The 23,189-nt window shown below is 41.6% G+C and overlaps 2 protein-coding genes across 2 annotated transcripts; both read left to right on the top strand.

Annotated features, from left to right (window-relative positions):
* The first annotated feature begins 4,402 nt into the window (after positions 1-4,402).
* On the top strand, positions 4,403-4,861 carry LOC110585376 (60S ribosomal protein L12-like). The gene has a single exon (XM_044918179.1). It carries the CDS (start codon positions 4,403-4,405, stop codon positions 4,859-4,861), a length of 459 nt encoding a protein of 152 aa, XP_044774114.1.
* Positions 4,862-6,650: 1,789 nt separating this feature from the next.
* GATM (glycine amidinotransferase) lies at positions 6,651-22,596 on the top strand. The gene is made up of 9 exons (XM_021695596.1): positions 6,651-6,869; positions 8,421-8,639; positions 15,119-15,314; positions 16,192-16,382; positions 17,362-17,499; positions 17,670-17,834; positions 19,074-19,137; positions 19,605-19,721; positions 21,564-22,596. The coding sequence occupies exons 1-9, from the start codon at positions 6,801-6,803 to the stop codon at positions 21,674-21,676; spliced, it is 1,272 nt and encodes a 423-aa protein (XP_021551271.1). The 5' UTR covers positions 6,651-6,800; the 3' UTR covers positions 21,677-22,596.
* Positions 22,597-23,189: the final 593 nt, after the last annotated feature.

Raw genomic sequence — 23,189 nt, 5'->3', positions numbered from 1 at the left:
CAGTTTTGACTTGTTCTAAGACAGGTGTTCCAAAGGTGTACAAATGGCCAATAAGCACATAAAAAGATTATCAACATCATTAGTCATTAGGAAAATACAAATTAAGCCCACAATGAGATACTACATCACACCCACTAGGATGCACATAATCAAAAAGGTGGACACAGAAGTGTTGGTGAGGAGAAACTGGAACCCTTGCTATATTGCTGCTAGGAATGCAAAACTGGTGCAGCTGCTTCGGAAAATGGTTTGCCAGTTCCTCAGAATGTTAAACATGGAGTTATCATATGTTGCAGCAATATCCACAAGACATGAAAACCTACATCTATATGAAAATTTGTACATGAATAACAGTATTATTCATAATAGCCAAAACAATACAAATGTCCATCAACTGATGAATAGATAAACAAAATGTGGTATATCTATATAAGGGAATATGCCTTGGCCTTAAAAAAATGAAGTACTGATACATGCTACAATGGATGAAACTTAAAAATATTATTCTAGGCAAAAGAAGCCAGACACAAAAGACCACATATTGTATGGTTCCACGTATATCAAATGCCCAGAATAGGCAAATCAACAGATTAAAAAGTAGATTAGTGTTTGCCAGGGGTTGGGAGGGGGAAGAAGCAGAAGTGTTTGCTAATGCGGACAGGATTTCTTGTTGGAACAATGAAAATGTACTGGAGTTAGCAGTGATAGATGCACAACTCTGGGAATATATGAAAAACCACTGACCTTGTACTCTTTAAAAGAGTGAACTTTATGCTCTGTGAATTATATCTCAACAAAGCTGTTATTTTTTTTTTTTTTTTAAGACTGGGGTGAAGGGTCCCTGGGTGGCTCAGTCGGTTAAGTGTCTGCCTTCGGCTCGGGTCATGATCCCAGTGTCCTGGGATCGAGCCCCGCCTCGGGCTCCCTGCTCAGCGGGAAGCCTGCTTCTCCCACTCCTCCTCCCTATCCCTCCTGCTCGTGTTCTCTCTCTCTCTCTCTACCAAATAAATAGATAAATAAATAAAAGACTGGGGTGAGACTGGAACAGATGCAGTTGTTTTTCCATTAATAAAAGTTGCCTGCCATATACTCATGGTATCAAGACATGACCAGATAGCGATGACCTTTGCCTTTTAGTTTAAGTTTAGTTAGGACCTAAAAGTGAATAGTGTTTACTTCTTTTAAGTTCCAGAAGGCTATCAGAAGATGGAAGTAAAAGAAATAAGAAGATTCTTTTGGAGCAGACTGGATGTTTCTTCTTCAATATTCTTAAAGCCAGATGGGTTTCAGTGCTGACTTAAGCTGAGATTATTTTAAATACTTGGGAAAAAGCTGGATTTAACTTAGTAGGTGCTACTGTTTTGCAATTGTTGTCTGATAAAAGAATCTATTTCTGAGACATGCTGACAAGTAATGACCCAAATGTTGACAATAAAAGTCCTAAAAGGGTCTGTAAGAGGACTGTGCAGAAGCTGCCTTCATTAGATTTTGCAATTCAGTGGATATGGAGGACTAAATTAGGGGGAGGAGGCAAAGATGTCTAGAGAGTTTCAAGCCTAAATGATTAGAAAAGGATAGAACTCTTTATAGGAGGAAGGGCTGGTGTGAGTTCCACTGGAGGCAGACTGAGTTTGAGGTGCTGAGAAAATCCCAGGGTAGTAACAGCATTTTTAGAGCTGGAAGCAACCACAGAGATTATCTAGTAACCAGTGCCTTTAATTTCAGATGAGAAATCCCAGGCTAAGTGAAGAGGAGCGACTTGCCCCATGTATAGCAGCAAATTGGTATCAGAGCTCCTAGGCTAACATTCTGACCTGCAGGTACTTGACAATGTATGTCAGGTACCCAGGACAGAAAGTGGTGCTAGAACTACTGGAAATCATCTGAATCGTGGGGAGATTAAAGTTATGTGAGAGGATTTCCAGAGACATAAAGATGTTGAAATTAAAGACTGCAAGATAGACAGCAAAGACAGAGGTCTGGTTATTCAACTCCGGGCTCCCAGAGCAGCACCTCCTTCACTGAGATTGATCAAGGACCTGTGTTGTGACAGGCACTGTGCTCAGGATACAGTGGCAGATAAAACAGGCTCCCTGCCCTTTTGGAGCCAATAGCCCAGCAAGAGACAAACAGAGAAGTAGGCAATTCCAGAGCAGTATGATAGGTACTGAGCATTAGGAGAGCACAGTATTGTGGGAGCAAGCCAGTCCCATAGAATTTCAGGTCCAGAAACCGGATTTCATCAGTTTACCCAGAATTGACTAGGCAGGCAGGAAAAGGAGAACATTAAGAAGGGGAAGATACTTAGAGAGCAGGGACTGAGCTCCACCTACCAAACTCACCAGACTCTGAAGGATAAGCTAGAATACTGATGTAGAAGTCTACAATGCGGGCTCCCCCTCTCCAGCTCTATCTTTCACTTGTGCTCAGCCTGAAGTGTGAAACCTTTCCCCATGTAGCTTTCCAGAAATGACAAGGTTGCTTAGTGAACTCAGAAGCCGGGGGAGGTGAATATTCTAGAAGGATATTCCATCAAAACCCATGAAATTATTCTTGTCCTCAATAGGTATCACATTTTCAGGGACCAAAATATTCTGATTCCATCCTTAGCTAGAGCTGGACGACTACAGTCTGACAAACTGTGCACTCTGGCTTCCTTTTTAAAAACTCTATTTTGACAATCATACCTCTGTAAATGCAGTCTTTTAAATATTTATTTGCTTAATAGGCAATTCATTCAAATGTTCAAAATTTAAAAGTACAATAGGGTATGCAGCAAAAAATCTCCCTTTTGCCCCTGTCCTACAGTCACCCAGGTCCTTGCCCCAGGCACAACTTCTGTTATCACTGTCTTGTATATCCTTCCAGAGACAATTTATTAATGCAATCCAAATCCTACCTTTTTTTTTTAACTTAAAAAAAAGTGGGGTTTTTTGGGGGGCGGAGCACCTGGGTGTTTCAGTTGCTTGAGCATCTGGCTCTTTATTTTGGCTCAGGTCATGATCTCAGGGTCATGAGATAGAGACCTGTTCCACACTAGGCATGGAGCCTGCTTAAGATTCTCTCTCTCCCTCTCCCCCCCACCCCTCCCCTCTCTAAAAAAAGTTTTTTAAGTAATCTCTATATCTAGTTTGGGGCTCAAACTCACAACCCCAAGATCAAGAGTCTCATCTCTACTGACTGAGGCAGACAGGCGTCCCCAAATAATACTTTTTAAAAATTGCATCTTTATTTAATTACATTCTAGTCATGAGAATATACTGTAGTCACTCTGTTTGAACTTGAATAATAACATCTTTTTCTGATTTAATTTGAGAGATATCCTGTCCCCTAAACTATAAGTACAAATGTCTCTTAGAATGGGTGACTTCTGAAAATAGCTGATTTCATCCCATGTGTGTGTTACTAGTTTCACAGAGTATCTGTATCTCTTCTTTTTTTTTTTAAGATTTTATTTTATTTATTTGTCAGAGAGAGAGAGAGAGAACGCACAAGCAGGGCGAGCAGCAGACAGAGGGAGAAGCAGGCTCCCCGCTGAGCAAGGACTGGATCCCAGGACCCTGGGATCATGACCCAAGCCTAAGGCAGATGCTCAACCAACTGAGTCACCCAGGCGTCCCGAGTATCTGTACTCTTAAGTTCTAGGAACACATTACTATTGCTTCCTGTGTAGAGATTCTGATGTCAACCATGACAGTGAAATAACGAATTCTTACAATAGGCTCTTTTGTTGTTCATTGGTGTTGACCCAAAGACTTTACTAGCTTTTTGGGTTTTTTAATCTCAGGACACATTTCACAAACTCTGTACTTTGTCGGGTGGAACCAGGTAGAGTTGAGCATGTCCCCAAAGCAACAGTGATGAGGGAGAAATCAGAAAGCGGAATAATTTGCCATGCTTCTGATGAATTTTCTATTCCTTGTGCTTTTACCCCCACATGACCCTAAATTATGCCCCTAGATTAACCTACAAAAGTATACTACTATTAGACATGAATAGTAGTGAATAATAATGGTTATGCATAACCATTAATTATGAGACCACCAAGATGCTAAAATTATTGGTTTAATCAAAGTTATTGGTGTTACACTAACCTATTGCCAGTGAGGGAGAACAAGGCAAGAGTCACAGTCTATTCCTCTTCTTCTGAAAAAAAGCAGCACAAACACCAAGGAGTTGCCAGGTATTACTGTCGACACTTTGCAGAGTTGGACAGACAGCATAAGACAAACCAGAGAAGGCTTGTGCTTCCAACTGATGAAGTCAATCTAAAAATTGTTACAGAATTTTTTTCAAGAACAATACATATAGCTTTTGGCTTTCGACTCGGAGGAAGCAAAGGTGCAACTGTCTTCGGTCGTCCCGAATCCGGGTTCATCCGACGACACCAGCCACCTCGGCCATGCCGCCTAAGTTCGACCCCAGCGAGATCAAAGTCATGTACCTGAGGTGCACCGCTGGTGAAGTCGGTGCCACGTCTGCCCTGGCCCCGAAGATCGGCCCGCTGGGTCTGTCTCCAAAAAAGGTTGGTGATGACATCGCCACGGCAACCGGTGATTGGAAGGGTCTCAGGATTACGGTGAAACTGACCATTCAGAACAGACAGGCCCAGATTGAAGTGGTACCTTCTGCCTCTGCCCTGATTATCAAAGCCCTCAAGGAACGACCAAGAGACAGAAAGAAGCAGAAAAACATTAAGCACAGTGGAAATATTACTTTTGATGATACTGTCAATATTGCCCGACAGATGCGACACCAATCTTTAGCCAGAGAACTCTCTCGAACCATTAAAGAGATCCTGGGGACTACCCAGTCAGCGACTGTAATGTTGATGGCCACCACCCTCATACATCATAGATGACATCAACAGTGGCGTGGTGGAATGCCCAGCTAGTTAACTACAGAGGAAAATATTTCAATAAAGGATCATTTGACAACCAAAAAAAAAAAAAAAAACAAAACATATATCCATACACAAGAAAGAAAAAGGGATTGAGGAAAGTGCTTTGATTTGCTTTTATAGCAGTAGGACTGGTTTGGGTGGCTCTATCCACCCTGCCTTCCAGAAGATAAGGGTATGTTCTATGGCTATAATATGAGCCTTTCTTTATGTAAAATTTAATGACACCCTGGCCTCATTATTTCCAGGCACTTCCAATTCTTATATCTGGAAAATTAAAAGTGTCTTTTATGAATGATATGAGGGTGTCCTCAGATCTCAGACAGACATGGTACAGAATAATGTCAATACCATTTGTTAGGTGTACTTACTGTATTCTTAAATTCCTTTATTGAGGAGGAGTAGACCACCCTAAGTACATTAGAAAATTAGACCTTAGAGGTGGCTGCATTTAATTCTTGGGAGAGGTACTTTATAAATTCTGAGAAATGTTAGCCAAAGCCTTCACTAAACCCAGATGCCTTCATTAGAAAGGAGGAGGAATTTGATTCCAGGTCACAAAGCAAGTTAGTAGCAGAGCTAAGATATGGACCTAGACTTACTCCTTTCACCCTATTATCACATTTGGAGGCCTCCTTATTGTTAGAACTGGTAAAATATTACCTCACATTCATATAGCTCCTAATGCCACTCCACATTCCGCATGTACAATCTGTCCTTTTGGCCCCCCAACGACCCTGTGCGCTAGGGACAATAAATGCAAGTGTTCTCTCTTTGAGGATAAGAAGGTTGCAACTCAAGAAGACACATAGTAGTCCATAATAGAGTCAAGACTCACACCCAGTTCTCCCGATTCCTCCCTCTCCAGGGCTCTTTCTACCATGCCATCCTGCTTGTCTGGTGCCTTCTATCAGTGAACTTTGGAAAACAAGTTTGAGACACCAGAATTAAAACGTCAGCTCATTAAAAATAAATAATTACATATTTTGTAGGTACAAAATGAAATATTCAAATCTCTCTGCTCCCTTTCCTCCGAGGTATTTAAACGTTAAACCGAGTTCTCTAGTTTTGCACTGTTCGGGTACTACTTTTCTAACAAATGTACCCTAATCAAATTGAAATAAAATTTTAAATACATGACATGGCAGGGAAGATGAGTCTGTAGTCGTCCCTTATTCCTGGCCCCCTTCTGTCTCTATTGCCATGATTGAGTTTCTCAAGCCAGGACACATGGCCAACGACTATTTGAAACGTCTAGTATTCCCCCAAACACCTAACAGGCTTGTGGGTGGAAAGTGCAGCACCCCGGGGGAGAGAGAACCTGAATTCCAGACTTAGGTTTCCCCAGTCTCAAACCCGGTGTTGCCTGAAGAAGCCGCTTAAACTTTAGTTGGTTTCGTTCACTGCAAAATGAGGGGACTGAGTCCGTGCATACCGACGAATTTAACCCTGTGATTGTACTTATGCCTTCCCTCTGTCATCCAACAATGCACATTTCCCGTACTATTAAGCTTGCTTCGTCAGAAGTCGCTGCTCCTCCCTCCCCTGAAGCACTGGTGCCTCCTGCGGCGGACGGGGGCTGGGCTTGGTAGCCGAAGCCAGTCGGCGGACCGACAAGCTAAAAAAAGGCAAACACCGGAGGCTGGACCCGGCGCCACCCGCAGTCCCCTAACGGTTGCTAATTCGGGGCGGCGGGGAGCGCTGGCCTGCGCTCCCCCGGCCCCGCCACCTGTTCCCAGAAGCCAATGGGGCGCGCGGGAGGCGGCGGGGCGGGGCGAGACTACAAAAGGCCGGGGGCCGCGCGCCGCGACACCCGCTGCTGGCGCGCTCTCGGGAGGCTCGGACGGACGCGGCCGAGCACCGGGAACATTCCGCTCGTGGACAAGCCGGGCGCGGGGCGATGCTGCGGGTGCGGTGTCTGCGCGGCGGGAGCCGCGGCGCCGAGGCGGTGCACTACATCGGCTCTCGGGTGCGTGCGCCGCCCGCCTCGGCCGGCGGCCGCGTGCGTCCCCCTCGCCTTCCCTGGCTTTCCCCAGGCAGCATTGCATGACAGTGTCCCTCTGGTTCCCTTTGGAAGCTCAGCTTCAAGAGCCTTTGCTGGCTGCCGGGAGCTCGGCGGTGTCCCGGGGGCAGCGGGAGGTGCATTGGGGCCACACCCCGTGGGTACAGTAGCGCTCTGCGCGTCTCGGGCCTCGGTGGCCGTCACTGCAGGGGGCGCCGCCCTCCCAGTCGGACCCCGATTCGCTCCAAGAGGCTTCCGGCCCGGGGTGAGGGTGTGGGGGCGAAGAGTGACACTTCTTAATACAAGGATGGAATTATTGGGGTTCGGCGCGGGGGGTGGGCGTAGAGCTGGGGAGCCTTCGGGGAAATGCGTGTGGTTCGGATGGACAGGAGAGGAGGCCAAGTGGGAATCTGGGACGGAGAGGGAGCAGGCAGGCCTACTCCAAGAGTAACATGGAGTCCTGAGTCGAGAGAGGAGTTGGAGCGAGTTCAGGCCGTACCCAGACTTTCGGCCGTGTTCCCTCTCCCCCCGCACCCCCCTCCGCCCCGCCGCTTGCCGGGTTTGTAAGCGTGCGCCTGCAGACCCTCCTTAGCTCCTGGGACAGGAATAGCAGGGCAGTTTGGCTCCCTCCTGGCAACTGCTTCCAGAACAGCTGTCACTCTCCCTCTTGCTTTGGTCCCCACCCTGGCTCCCCTCCTGCCTCCTTCGTAAGGCATTTAACAGAGTAGGAGAGAGATTGGGCGCGGGGGTGCGGTGTGGGGTGTGGGTGGTGTTTGAGGTTTGCCCCATGGGTGAGGGACCTCCCTATTGTAGATTTTATAGGTCCTGGATTTTCAAAGGGCTGTTTTGAAGTCCTCTTTCCTGGCTGTTTAAATTTGGGTTAATTCTGTCTTGGCTAGGATACTATGGACCATCTGTGAATTGGAGCCGATGGCACTTGGTCACTCTCAGAACTGAAGTGCCAAAGAGTGGGAAGTGTGTGTTAGCACTGCAAAATTTTTAGTTTGAAGCTGATTATTCTGAAAGATAAGGTTCTTCACATATGCTTCTACATTTTAATTTGGACAAAAAAAAAAAAAGTCTAATATTGGTGACTTTTAATACTGAAGGGGGAAAGGAGACTTCTTCCTCCAGCTGGACTTGGCAGGCAGATATGGAGCAGCTTTCTGTGGTTTTCTAGGAATGGGGGATCCATCATCTACGGAAGGGTTGCTTAAAGCTTGATTAAAACTTAATTGCAGTAAACCATTCTGAGATATAAATGGGGGTGGTCACTAGGGATAAAATCCTCTGAGGGGCTTTAGAAAGTTATGCCAATTAACAAATAAACAGATAATTTATAAAAAACAAGAAGGCAAAACTATAGCCCCACTGCCCACCTATATGGTAACTAACATCTTGATTTACATTCTCCTAAAGGATTTTAAATGTCTACGTTATGCTGGGTTTCATTCTACCTCCTCTTCCCCGAAAGTACTGTATAGGACTATGCAGTAATCTTTTCTTTGTTCTTGGAAGCTTGGAAGAACCTTAACAGGATGGGTGCAGCGAACTTTCCAGAGCACCCACGCAGCTACTGCTTCCTCCCGGAATTCCTGTGCAGCTGATGATAAGGCCACTGATCCTCTGCCCAAGGACTGCCCCGTCTCCTCTTACAACGAATGGGACCCCTTAGAGGAAGTGATAGTGGGCAGAGCAGAAAATGCCTGTGTTCCACCGTTTACCGTGGAAGTGAAGGTAAAGTAAGGGAATTCACATGTCTGAAGGGGGTTCACGCCTCACCTTCTGCAGGCTGGCTTCTGCTCCCACTGTCCTCTATAACTGCTTTCACTGTAGCTTACTCCAGACCTCTGAAATCCAGTGGTGATTTTAATTATCTTACCTGAAATTTCTGTGGGGTTTTATTTTTTTTAAAGATTTTATTTATTTATTTGACAGAGTGAGAGAGCATGCACAAGCAGGGGAAGCTGCAGAGAGGGAGAAGCAGGCTCCCCACTGAGCAGGGAGCCCGAAGTGGGGCTCCATCTCAGGACCCCAGGATCATGATCTGAGCTGAAGGCAGACGCTTAACCCACTGAGCCACCCAGGCGTCCCTGGTGTTTCATACTATTTACACAAATAATTCCTTCCTCCAGATTCTGACAGACCTCATCTGGGGATGTTAGTTCTTTCACTGTTGTTCACGTCTTCCTTCACTGTAATGTTAGGGTTTAGCAGAATTTCACTTTGGCCCTCTTCTCTTAGCTCATCGGGTCCCACCTCCACTCTGGTCCAGATCTTTCTCCAGATCAACATGTTAAACTCCTTGCTGGGTATTGCCGTGGGACCTCAAGCTTGGCACATCTTGAGTTTAGCTGTCAGCCACTCTGCTATACTGGACCCTTCTTCAGTCCTTCCTTTCCAATTTTGGCATTCCTATTTACTAGAGTTGAAACATCAAGGAGTCATCTTTGATTTCTCCTTCAGTCACATCCTCCACATCCATCCTCCAAGATCTAACAAGTCCTTTATCAAAAGCAACCTTGCCTCCATCCCTCTGCTGCTGCCTTAGGTCAGGATCATATCCACTGCCTGGACTATCACAGCTTACCCTCATTTGTTCTTCTCTCCAAACCACCTTCTAGCTTCTGTGAGAGTGCTTTTTTAATTTTTTAATTTTATTTTTTAAAAAATATTTTAATTATTTATTTGACAGAGAGAGAGAGAGACAGCAAGAGAGGGAACACAAGCAGGGGGAGTGGGAGAGGGAGATGCAGGTTTCCTGCAGAGCAGGGAGCTGGACACGGACACGGGGCTCAATCCCAGGACCCTGGGACCATGACTGGAGCCAAAGGCGGACAGCTTAACGACTGAGCCACCCAGGTGCCACGAGAGTGCTTTTTTTAAAAACAAAATTGGATCACGTTGCTCATCCTGCTCCTATATTCCTCTATTTCCCATTCTTCTACATGTCCCCTCCCCCTGCCACCACCTCAGATAAAGTTCTCACGGTATTTCAAGATCATTCACAATCTGGCTCTTGTCTGCCTTTCCAGGACTCCCCATTTCAATCACTAGTTCATCTTAGAGGTGTTCCCCAAACAACCCTCATGTCTGTGCTCCCACTCAGGACTCCTTCCACCTATGTTCCTGTACCTCTCTTGTCCGTAGTTTAAACCTACCCTCTTACTACCACAGAGGTCTGATGGTCCCTTCCCCAAAACCTTCCAGGGTTTCCCTGGCAACAAGTAATATCTCTCTTCTGAAAACTCCTAGTGTTATCTTTCAGACTCCTAAGGCTGGGCCTCAGTGGATTGGTGTTCAGGTTCAGAAGGAAGTGTCATCCACATTGCAGACACAGCCTGAGCTTCCATTAATAATGGGTTAGAAATATATCTTCGTTGTACTTAAATTCTTCCAGAATATTTACATTGTTATTTATAACATGGATTAAGGAAATAAGTTCTGTTACATCATTGCCATCATCATCAGAAATGCTGCCTACCTTGTACCCAGGCTCCAGAGGTATCAGCACAAAAGACCTGCTTTCTGTTCAGAGAGAGAAGATCTTCGTCTAGAAACAAAGACTAAAGCTAAGTATCTTATGCCAACCACCTGGCCGTTAAACTGAATGCCAGAAGAGTAAAGGAAAAAGCAATGACCAAATGCGGGAGAGTTAGGAAGTCTTCTCGAAGAAAATGACTCTGTAATTAGACCTCGAAGGCAGGGTAATAGAAAAAGTCGTAACTTCTTTTTTTTTTTTTTTTAAGATTTTATTTATTTATTTGAGACAGAGAGAATGAGAGAGAGAGAGAGAGCACATGAGAGGGGGGAGGGTCAGAGGCAGAAGCAGGCTCCCTGCCGAGCAGGGAGCCCGATGCGGGACTCGATCCAGGGACTCGATCCAGGGACTCCAGGATCATGACCTGAACCGAAGGCAGTCGCTTAACCAACTGAGCCACCCAGGCGCCCGAAAAAGTCGTAACTTCTAACTGTTCTGAAACTACCTCTGGTTCTGATATTTGACGTTTGATGAACAGATTAATTTATGTATCGTCCACGTGTTTTATTTTATTTTTTTCCTTTTTTTTTTAAAAAAATTTTATTTATTCATGAGAGACAGAGAGAGAGAGAGAGACAGAGGCAGAGGGAGAAGCAGGCTCCCCGCGGAGCAGGGAGCCCGATGCGGGACTCGATCCCAGGACCCTGGGATCATGACCTGAGCCGAAGGCAGACGCTTAACTGACTGAGCCACCCAGGCGTCCCTCATCCATGTGTTTTAAAAAGACATGATCTTTTTTAAGTCTTTTCTTGAAAAGAAGTCCCATCCCTAACCATTTTAAATGGCTGGAATTCAATTTCAAATTCAAGCAATAGCTTATCCTTTTCCTTGTCTATAAAATTGTTGACTTTTGTACTATGTAATCTTATGGAAACCGACATGATTCTCAGACACGATTTTGAGTTCTCTGTCATTTGTAGAAAGTGTACCGGGCTGAAGTCAGGAGACCAGGACTGAATTATGTATTTGATTAAGAAGCTTGATGCTAGTCTTGGCTAAGTAGCTCTTTGACTTTGTGCAAGATTCCACAAATTTCTGGGCCTCAATAAAGTGAAGATATTAAGAGGTTTGCTATCTACCTAACAAGACTAAAGATGAAGGTAAAAGGTTATATGCTAAGTATTTCAAGGGACAGAACCACACTTCTTTACTGTTGTATGGATCTAGATTTACATTACAAAAGTACATTGGGAGTGCAATGATTGTAGATATTACTCGTATTAGCAGTATTGATTTCATTCATTTTTCTGGTTATTTCTGCTTTATGCCACATGCTAAACTAGGTAATGAGGGAGAGAAAAGTAAAGGCATGCATGGCCCCTAGAAGGCAAGGCCTTACTGATAGAGAAAAATGATACAGATGTATTAATCAGCTTGGGAACAATGAAAGATAAAATAATGTATTAAACTGCTTATGGGCAATTAGAGCATAAGTTTGGTTGGAAGATATAAAGGCTAGAGGAATTTTATGGGAGTAAGGACTGTAGTTGTCAGGAAGCAGTTTTTTTTTTTAAAGATTTTATTTATTTATTTATTTGAGAGAGAGAGAAACAGCATGAGGGGATAGGGTCAGAGGGAGAAGCAGGCTCCCCGCCGAGCCGGGAGCCAGATGCGGGACTCGATCCTAGGACTCTGGGATCATGACCTAAGCCAAAGGCAGTCGCTCAACCAACTGAGCCACCCAGGCGCCCTGGGAAGCAGTTTTTAAAAGCTATGTAGCTTTTTATTCTGTAAAACGTAATGAATACTTTCCACCAAATATGTGCTTTTTGTTTTGCTTTTTTCTTTAAAATAAAGCTCTTAAGAAAGGACCTTTTGTAAGATACAAAGTCACCCAAGGTTAATGTACTATACGCTTTAAGCTGGATAAATAAGAAGTTTCGATTGATATTTCATAGCCTTCCAAAGACAGTATTTAAAATTCATTTGGCAGCCCCCCCCCCACCCCGAGGGGTTTTAAGCTCTGAAAGACTATAAAGTTTCTAGGAGTGCAGCCACATCTCTGCAAGAGATTATTAAAAACATCATATGCTAAGCATTTAATGTAGTGTTTTTTATCTTGCAGACACTTGGTAAATAATTGCTAACTCGTTTAGCAGGGTTACAAAGGAAGTGTAAATAATTCCTAACTATGTCTTGGAAAATGTAATGTGCCTTGATCATTTGGACTTTGTTCAACCTTAGCCAGACAGGGTATGAGTTACATAAGAAAATTCACACTTGTTCAAATAGCTTTTTTTTCCCCCAGGAAAGTTTAGTTCATATTTACCAAGGCGAGCTTCATTCTGCATAGTTACACAGAATACTTTGGAATGTGTCTGGCAAGACAGCATGGCTGTGCATCTGCTGGAATCAGTTTTAAAGTTTCAAAGGCTTCTTGTCCTTTAGCGGACTGTAAGCGATGTGCCTGGCATGAGAAGGAGGAAGCAATGAATGGAGGGGTAGTACCATGATGTGTCTGAGAGGAATATAAAGACTCATTATTATCCTCTTCTCCCGGGGGCTGCTGCTGGATTTCCTAGGGGTAGAAAACAGTGGAATGCTTTTGTTTTTAAAAAGAGTAGATTGATCTTAAAAACTACGTAAATTAATACTGATAATTTGATTCTGATGATATTTGTCACAGGCCAGAAATTGAGCCTGTTGTTTTCCTGTAGATCTTCAAAAGTAAAGCAACTAACCAATAATGTTGAAAGGGACCAGCAAACTTATTTCTGCCAGATAATAAACATTTCAGGCTTTGCAGACCCTAAGTCTCTGTCACAACCACTCACCTCTCGACTCTGCCACTGTAGTGCAAAAGCAACTACAGACAGTATGTAAATGAATGTGTCTGTGTTCCCAAAACTTGTATTTTTTTTACTAAAAAAAAAAAAAAAAAAAATCTGGCCGTGGACTTTAGTTTGCCGACCCGTTTTAGAGCCTCACTGGCATCCTCCATGTTTGTTAAAGACGTGTTTTTCAGATTCTTGTTCCTTCACCAGCAGGCTCAGCTCCAGCCTTTTACTGGTGCGAACCTAGGTACTGAACTAACAAGAGGCAGGTCTGCCTCCATATATTTGAATTTATCAGACTGAGGTGGAAATGGAAGTAGAGACAGAAAACCTGGAAAAGACATCGTCTTTGACATTCCTGGGCTAGACATCTAGACACACTCTCTCATTACCCAGTTCCCTTCTTCATAGCCCTTAACCACTATCTGAAATTGTCTGATTTGTGATAGAAACCTTATCTGACATGATCGGGACTGGTAGTCAGTTAATCGATGATATGAGGAAGTATTTTTTTTTAAATACCTGCTTTAAATATTTTTTAAACTTAAAATATATAAATGTATATCACTTTGCCAGTCTTTTGATGAAAGTCCAAGGTTTTTTCCTAGCGTTTGGATCTTCTGATTGGAATTCTGCCTCATCTGTCTTGATAAATTACATCCATATATATAGTCTACATTTCCCAATGTATTTCTGTAAATTGAGAACTTAGGCATATGCAAAACAATCTGAATGAAGAATCCTTCTACATTTTTATATTTTTGAAAACCAATATTTTACAGTTGTTCTGCCTGCCCTATTTCAACAGTCATTTTTGGCAAATTGAGCCTTTTTAAAGCATTTAATTGGTTTTCATTCAGTTGTCTTTTAAAATGCGTATCACCCTTGGACACTTTCTAAATGTTAAGCTTTTTTTCAGCTGCCAAAAGTGTGTGAATTCACTTATTGGATCACTTCCTTCGATGACAAAAGGACTTGAAGTGGTATGAGAATTTGGAAAGACGGGAGGGGAGGCATGTCTGCAGGGAAGGCGAGGAAGTACCAGAGGCAGATTTGCCCTGCTGCATAATTTTGCCAAGTGCTAATTCTTTTGAATGAGAAAATCAATAATGGATTTTTAAGAGCAACAAAGAATGTTTGAGAATATGTCCCTAATTTTAAGGGGGCAGTGTCCTATTTTCCTACAGAGTATCTTGCGGTGCTGTTTTCTAGACAGAATTCTGGGATGCATGGGTAGGTAGCACATGGTTTTATCTAAGTACAGATGTGCTTTTATCCTCTTTATGCTCTTTTGTTTGTTCTCTTATTTGATTTTGTTGAGACTATCTAACAGAGTACCTATGTCCTGTTTTGTCTATGAAGCTTTGTCTATGAAGGACCAGTAAAAACTGGTCCAAGAAGACTCCAAGCCCATCTGAGGGCAGACATGCTGTGAACGGCAAGGCAGAAGACCCCAGGCAAAGGGAGCAAAAGGTCTCAAAACATCAAGAAAATTTAGAATTCTTCATTCAACAAATAATTGAGTGTCTTCTCAGAGAGGCAGTATGCTCGGTGCTGGGGATCAACAGTAGACAAGACATAGTCTTAGTCTCATTTCCATTAAATTATACAAATCAGGAGCACCTGGGTGGCTCAGTCAGTTAAGCGGTTAAGTGTCTGCCTTCAGCTCAGGTCATGATCCCAGGGTCCTGGGATCGAGCCCTGCATTGGGCTCCCTGCTCATCAGGAGTCTGCTTCTCCCTCTCCTCCCTGCTCGTGAGCTCTCTCTCTCTTTCTCTCTCTCAAATAAATTAAAAAAAAAAAAAAAGAAGCTATACAAATCATTGTTCACTGCCTAGGACCTTATCATGAGTTGTATTTTTCTCCAATTAAGTATTTCGCTTACTTTCTCCTGCTTCTAGGCCAACACATATGAAAAGTACTGGTCATTTTACCAGAAGCACGGAGGCCATTATTTTCCCAAAGATCATTTGAAAAAGGCTGTTGCTGACATTGAAGAGATGTGCAATATTTTAAAAATGGAAGGAGTAACAGTGAGGAGACCTGACCCCATTGACTGGTCGTTGAAGTATAAAACTCCTGATTTTGAGTCTACGGGTAAGTGATGTTGGATACCTAAACTGCTAGTGTCTTATTTTTTAATATCTTTCTTAATGTGTAAGGAGAAAGTTCAAATAATCTATCAGAGATTCCTTTCTTTTAATAATCCTTCAAAATTTTAAAGATTACTTAGGAACAGATTGGTTCTTTTTGATATGATTAAGATGTCCATATTCTAAACTCCATTGTAAATCAGAATCTTCTTGAAAGAAGCAGTTTTTCTAAACCTTATGATCATTTCCTTTCATAAAACAGTGGATTTTATGTCATTTTCCTCAAGTATAGAAGTTAAGAGGGGAACAGAAACATTCCCATTCTAGTTTTAACTGACATTGCTACAAGATTGTTCTTGTGCCTGAATTCAGTGTTCTAATTTACAGTTCTGGAAATGATCCTTGGCCCAATTTTTATCTTGTGCTACTGATATTCCCTGAGGAACTCTGTTTCTATGTAGCAAGAAAGGAGCTTACAAAACATGAAAACTTGGTGGTTCTAGATCTCTTTGAACAAGGACCTTATTGCTTCATTTCTTTTCTTCCTCTTTCTTTCTCTCTTTCGTTTTTCTTTTCTTTCTTTCTTTCCTTTCCTTTCCTTTCCTTTCCTTCTTTCCTTTCCTTTCCTTTCCCCTTCCTTCCTTCCCTCCCTCCCTCCCTCCTTCCTTCCTTCTCTTTGCCATCCCCACACAAAATACTCATGCTAATAATCTAGTATGTATCACTCCATCTTTTTCCATTTGCATATAAATGTACGCATACACATTCCTATAGGTTTTCTGCAATTTTTTTTAACCAAAACCTGGGATCCTATTATATAAACTCTTCTGTCTTGGAAATTAGCATTACTGAGGTTGTTGTGGAACTTTTTGGTCTGACAGGTTTATATGGTGCGATGCCTCGAGACATCCTGATCGTTGTGGGAAATGAGATTATCGAGGCTCCCATGGCATGGCGTGCCCGCTTCTTCGAGTACCGTGCATACCGGTCAATTATCAAAGACTACTTCCACCGTGGCGCCAAGTGGACAACGGCTCCCAAGCCAACAATGGGTGATAAGCTTTATGACCAGGTAAGACCCTAATTATAGGTGAGTTTATTAGTAATTTTTCTCAATAATCCAGAGAATGACATAGAGATTCTCTGATACCTTGTACTTAGTATGCATTTGAGAAACTGAGAACATCACCTTCATTCAAAAAAATAAAAAATGATTGTTTTATGACGAAAATAAGAGTAAATGATATTTGTGATAATAAGAGTAATAGTAATAGCTAACACTTACCTGGTGCTTACCATGTGCTAGGTCTTGAGCTAAGTGCTTTTATACATCGTCAGTCCTGCTTATTCTTCACAAAACCCTCTGAGGGAGGAGTATCAATGTTCCCTTACTGGGAGGAAAACTTTCCTAAAGGCACATAGCTATTCTGTAGTAGAAACAGAAAAGTCACTCAACTGAACTCCATTCTTTTCTTCTAGAGAAACAATGTGGTCTACAGGCTAAATTCACAGTAAAAGGAAGTATATATTCCTTCTTAGGTCACTTATTATTTAATCATTTATAGAAAGACTCAAAAGATCAAAATTTCTTCTAGGGGTTGAAAGACAGAAATAAGTAATGAATTCATTCCACCACACCAAATCAATTTTGGCAAGGGGTGCATGGCATCTCATTTTATGGTATGAGTTAGGCTCAGGACCAAATTCCTTTTCTAAAAGAACAGAATGACTTCATCCTGTTGACTTTCAGTATTGTAGCTAGCTACATAAATCAATGTATGGGTCATGAATATTTTCAGAATTATTACTATCGCTGTACCATTTCCTTCCAAGTATCAAGAAATTGCTGTCATGCCCAGTTTTTGGTTTTTGGTTTTTGTTGTCAGTTTATTTTGATTTAGTTAGCATGGGCCTACATCTTCCCCATGCATGTTTTAGTCTAAAACGGGGTAGTACTATTTTGGGAAATGATGATGTTGAATTAATTCTCTTAGTAATGAATGCCCCATAAGTAATTTCCCTTTGTATGTATTCATTCTTGTTCCAATTAGAATTACCCTATCCATTCTGTAGAAGACAGACACAGATTGGCTGCTCAGGGAAAATTTGTGACGACTGAGTTCGAGCCATGCTTTGATGCTGCTGACTTCATTAGAGCTGGGAGAGATATTTTTGCACAGAGAAGCCAGGTCAATAAAAGTTGCCTCTTAAATTCCACACTTTATTATTATATTTTTATTTATTATTTACCTGTACATTGTTGTATTTATTTTATGAAAATATTTTCATCCTGACTATTTTTAGTTCTATGTTTACATAGAACCAAATCTATAGAATTTCGTCCTCCTTTCATTTTCAGGTTACAAACTATCTGGGCATTGAATGGATGCGGAGGCATCTTGCGCCAGACTACAGAGTGCATATCATCTCCTTTAAAGATCCCAATCCAATGCATATTGATGCCACCTTCAATATCATTGGACCTGGTCTTGTGCTTTCCAACCCTGACCGACCGTGTCATCAGGTAAGGGAGCTCTTAAGACTCTGGAGAAGCAATAGAGTCTAGCAACTGAAGTAATTACCGTGCTTATTTTAAGCACTTCCATGGTTCCTAATGGTTCTAGATGACAAATTCAGCAGTGCTCAACATTATGATAATCAAGCATTGGATTGCTTATGGTGGATTTACTACAAGGTGTCCAGAACTCACAAATGTACATTGTAGCCATGATAATTAGTATAGTGTCATCAGACTTTGACTTTCCTTGCTTGCTGCTTTCAAAGCCTCCAGTTTGTGTGTCTGTGTGTGTTTTTATCGAACAGAGTATATTATCCTATAGCTTGCAGCCAAGATCCCACAGCAGCTGAGTTGCAGACAGAATGATCCCTGCATGGCTGGGCAATGCCCCTGGGTAGTGGGTGTCTTCCTCCCTCTCCGGTGGGTCAGGACCCCTTTGGTCAGCCCCAGCCTTCAGGGAGGAGCAGAGCCACGACACTGCAGCTAGTCTGTCCCTATCACCTGCAGCCTCCTACCTCTCCTCCTTCCCTCCTCCTTTCAGTTGGGCGGTGAGTGATTCTGTGTTATTTGGTAAGTTGCAGTACACCTTTTAAAAATGACTATTTTACCATGTCACTGTTCATTTCCATCCCGTATATTTATACCCAATGACCAAGATTACTTATCTGATGTTTCATTTTAATATAATTTATTGATAAACTGAGTATGTGAACATAGGGATGGCTGGGTGATAGTAGGTCACTAAGGACAATTATGGTTCTTTGGGAATACACCCTTAGCATCTATCCTTATGCTGTGGTAGAGATGCAAAGTGATGGACTATGAAATGGATGGACTATGGGTTTAACACAGTCACATTTTTGTTTCCTTAGTAGCTAAATAGGAAATATTTTCCTTTTCTTTAATGCGAATTTGTCAAGGAAAGTATCTTCTGTATTTTAAGATCTCTGAAACCTAAATAAAACATGAGAATATTTTTAAAAGCTTTAACATTTCTGTTACTTTTTTAAATTTTAACCTGGTAATATGGGGATTTTAGGTACATTTCTAATTTGGATTCAGACAAAATAATTTCAAATGTTTGGAAATTTAATTTTTTTATTTTGGCAGTTGAGAAGTCAGTGTCTCAAAAAGAATTATTAATCATAAGAGCTATCAGAGACTAAATATGATTATAACAGCATATATAGACTTAAACCTCCTTGGAGTTTGTTTTTCGGTTTTTTGTTCGTTTTTGTCTTACAGATTGATCTTTTCAAGAAAGCGGGATGGACCATAGTTACTCCTCCAGTACCAGTCATCCCAGATGGTGTGTTTACTATTGTATGCTCAGAGCCTCAAATGAGTGCCTCAATGACTGAGGATCTTGCATCCATAGACAGCAGCCCCAATTTTAGCACTTGACAGAAAACGTTTCCCCTGAAGGAGTAAACTAGCACTTGGGCCTATAGGTATAAGAACAAGGCTGGGAATTATGTTTGCAACCTCTACTTCCATAGACAATGAAAAAGAGAAGATGGGAAAAATCAGTATAAAGCAACATCACAAAGCAAGGAATGACTTTTTAAAGAAAACAAGGTGAAATCCAAATGTGTAATGGGTATAGATTGAGTCCTAACATTTATAGATAAATTGTCTTAAGATTAAAATGAAATTCCATAGGGAAAGTGAACTACTGAAAGAATGGAAGTGTCACTTTACTATTCTTCACTTTGGAACTCTTGCTTTAAACAAAAATGATAGTGGACATGATTTAACCGTTGTTACCATTTTTAGATCACCCACTCTGGATGTCATCCAAATGGCTTTCCATGAATGTCTTAATGCTAGATGAAAAGCGTGTCATGGTGGATGCCAATGAAGTCCCAATTCAAAAGATGTTTGAAAAACTGGGTATGTACAAAAACGAAACGTGGTGTCATGCATGAAAGTATTAAACCAGACGAACTAAAGAGATTACCTGCTAGGTCTGACGTATGATTTATCTAATTCAATTTCTGTTCCTTTTAGAGGTACCACATTATTTCGTAGATGCACAGTATTTTTACTGTTAACAATCATAATCCCAAAGGGCTGGAGATGCATCCCAGGTTCCTCAGACCCTCCCTTAGCAATAAGTATATCAATCTTCTGTGACTTATCTAACCTCTTGGTGCCCACGTATGAAGAACTACCCCCTTTGTAGATGAGCATAGAGATTATTCAGTCCTTCCACAAGTAAGAAATTGAATTGTTGAGGGTCCTTTAAAAGTCATTTAATTGTCATTACATATTTTAAGGGACATCTAAGGGTACAGATACAGAAGTGACTTAATGTGTGTGGTAAGCACAATGAACCAAGTAATGAAATGCAGTAGACAGTGTCAGTAAATCATTCAGTTTTGAACTAAGAACTGGTTTTTACTCAGGTGGGAATTTGCTTATCCTGATATTCAAAATTTATTGAATAGTTATTCTGACAGTATTGAGGGAAGTGTTGAAAGAAAGGATTTTCATATGGCTAGGACATAGAGTACAGAAGTATGTATGTTTATCACTCTTCACATACTTGACATATCCTAAGTGTCAAATAAAGCCAGGAAGTATATACTTGTTGAAAGTGAGTCAAGCTTTGATTCATGTCTTATATTTCAGGTATACTACCCAAAAGAAATGATTTGCCCCTTTGACCCATCCCTCTTTAATGTGGTGTCCGTTGAAAAGGATTGGCCTGTCAGTTTTAGACTGAGCCCAATCTAATGATTTGACCTCTAATGCTATGCCACTTTTTTCCTGACTTCCTTGAAACAGCCCAACTGCATTAGTTCAGTTTCTTTGTCCATTAAGATTTTATTGTTTCTCAACTTAAAATATTATTAAGAACCAGATATGTGATTCATAATATTATTTTATAATTGTAGACACAGGGAACTTGTTAAAGCAAACTTTATCAAGCAACTGGAACCTTTCCAATTCAGGATTAAAATGGCTCTAGGCATCTGAATAAGATAGATACATCTGTCTACCAGGAAACATACTTGTGTTTAAAAGTCCACTCTTTATCCCAAGCCCACTCTTTACCCCTTCCACACTGTATTCTTACTTCCCCAAGCCCTGCTCAGTCTCGCTTTCCTGGGAAAGTCCTTTCTGATGGCCCCTGCTGCCTCCCCTCCCTGACTACCCCACCGGAAGCTTTAGTGACTCTATAGCTGTATTTCCCCTCAAAATAATGCATTCCCTGAGGGAGGAGGATAGATTTTCTTTTTAAAATCCTGTTACGCTGAACACAATAGATTCCTTTCTAAATACAGTTGGTTGACTGGGCCATGCACATCATCACAAGCACATCAGTACAAAATGATGCCAGATTAAACTACTCGCCTGAATAGATTTAGTACCTGAATGAGCATACAATCCAGCATATTAAAATATAAGCTCGGTTCCATTGTTTTCTTAAGGTGGTAAAGTTAATCCCGTCAGACACATCCACTCATCCAACCCGTTGACTTGTGCATTGTCAGCAAAACAAAATAGACTTCACAGTCTCTGCTGACTTTCTGGTGAAGACTTTATATTAGCAGTGGAATAGGTTAGATTAAATATAATTGGTGACAGTACAGTTGAAAGACTGTTTGGGGTTCAGGTAGACTTGAGGATTACAGACACAGGATTCCTACCCATCTTTGGGCTTACTTCCTATGGGAGAATCTCCTTGGGAGTCCATCCAACTGACTACATGTCTCTCTTTTGATGCAGGTATCAGTACCATCAAGGTTAATATCCGTAATGCCAATTCCCTGGGAGGAGGCTTCCACTGCTGGACCTGTGATGTCCGGCGCCGAGGCACCCTGCAGTCCTACTTTGACTGACCGGGCCTGATGGCGCTGGTGGCTTGGCCTCCAAGAAATCTAGGAAGCTTAGGGATAAGGTTCACTCTCCCAGTTGAAAAAGTGCATGAACTGTAGTGCTTTAAACAATCATATCCTTAACAGGGGTCTTAAGCCTGGTTTATTTTTATTACTTTTCTTTGATGTAAGGAAATAACTTGTGCTAGGTCTTACTGTCTCCTCCTAAATTCATTTACTATTTGGCTTCAAGTGTAAACATTTGGTGAATGTGTACCAACGAAAGTTAGTTGTTTGAGTAACTCGGCCACTAATATTTAACCGTCTACCTCTGTTTTTAATTTTCTTTCCAAAAGGCAGCTTGAAATGTTGGTCCTAATATTCATTATTTTTTCCTTTTTTCTAAGACTTGTGAATGTTTGTGTCACTTCTTTTTTCTAAATGAGAGAAAGATTTAAAATGTACACAGATCTTAAGCAGAACCAGATAATTGTCTCTTTTTCTAATGAGGAATTTTGGTAATTTTTAATTTTTTGTCTTTAAAAAATAATCTAGACTATGCAAACATTTTAAGTGAATTTTCCATGAATGTTTTTAATATTCTTATTTCAACATTGGTGACACTTGCTACTAAAAACCTTTTCATACAACTTACCTCATTTCAAATGATTTAGTTTTCTTTTTTCTCTGTCCAAATTTTACAGAAGTATTTAGTGCAATAGGTTATAACCATCAGTTCCGATCCTAAATTTTGATGTCCAGTATCTAATGGATATGTTGCATCTTTGATAATCTAAGCTTGGTTTACAGATGTGCAAATTATTTCAAGCAAGACCTTAAGAGCATTAAAAAAAACTAATGGAGGTAAAACCTACATGCAATGTGAAATAATTTTAGTGTTGGATTGTACATGTATTTTTATTCTAATAAACTTTTATGTTACAGAATGGATTTCATGAGAGTTTGGTCCAATTATTTTAAGCATAAGTAAATTATAAGAATGTAGCTCTAGGGGGGCGCCTGGGTGGCTCAGTCGTTAAGCGTCTGCCTTCAGCTCAGGTCATGATCCCGGGGTCCTGGGATCGAGCCCCGCGTCGGGCTCCCTGCTCGGCGGGAAGCCTGCTTCTCCCTCTCCCACCCCCCCTGCTTGTGTTCCCTCTCTCGCTGTGTCTCTCTCTGTAAAATAGATAAATAAAATCTTAAAAAAAAAAAAAAAGAATGTAGCTCTAGGGACAGAATTCTAATGCTCTGAAATAATATATTCATCCCCAGTAAATGATTTAAACGTAATACCTTTATTCAGAAATGTTTAGCAGAGTCAGATTTTATTAGTTTTTTTTAAGATTTATTTTATTTATTTGAGAAAGAGAGAGAGCACATGGGGGAGGAGCAGAGGGAGAGCAAGAGTGCGAATCCTCAAGCAGACTCCATGCTGAGCACAGAGCCTGACTCAGGGATAAATCCCACGACCCTGAGATCATGAGCTGAGCTGAAACCAAGGGGTGGACACCTAACCGACTGAGCCACCCAGGCGCCA

Source organism: Neomonachus schauinslandi, chromosome 9 (assembly GCF_002201575.2).
Source record: "Neomonachus schauinslandi chromosome 9, ASM220157v2, whole genome shotgun sequence".
Classification (NCBI taxonomy): Eukaryota; Metazoa; Chordata; class Mammalia; order Carnivora; family Phocidae; genus Neomonachus; species Neomonachus schauinslandi.
This window is presented reverse-complemented; position numbering and strand designations above follow the sequence as displayed.

Bases quoted from the DNA above. Each gene is read 5' to 3' on its own strand.
- LOC110585376 (XM_044918179.1), top strand. From the start codon at position 4,403: ATGCCGCCTAAGTTCGACCCCAGCGAGATCAAAGTCATGTACCTGAGG.
- GATM (XM_021695596.1), top strand. From the start codon at position 6,801: ATGCTGCGGGTGCGGTGTCTGCGCGGCGGGAGCCGCGGCGCCGAGGCG. The intron at 8,640-15,118 runs GTAAAGTAAGGG...TCCTGCTTCTAG, and splicing joins CGTTTACCGTGGAAGTGAAG to GCCAACACATATGAAAAGTA. The intron at 15,315-16,191 runs GTAAGTGATGTT...TTGGTCTGACAG, and splicing joins TCCTGATTTTGAGTCTACGG to GTTTATATGGTGCGATGCCT.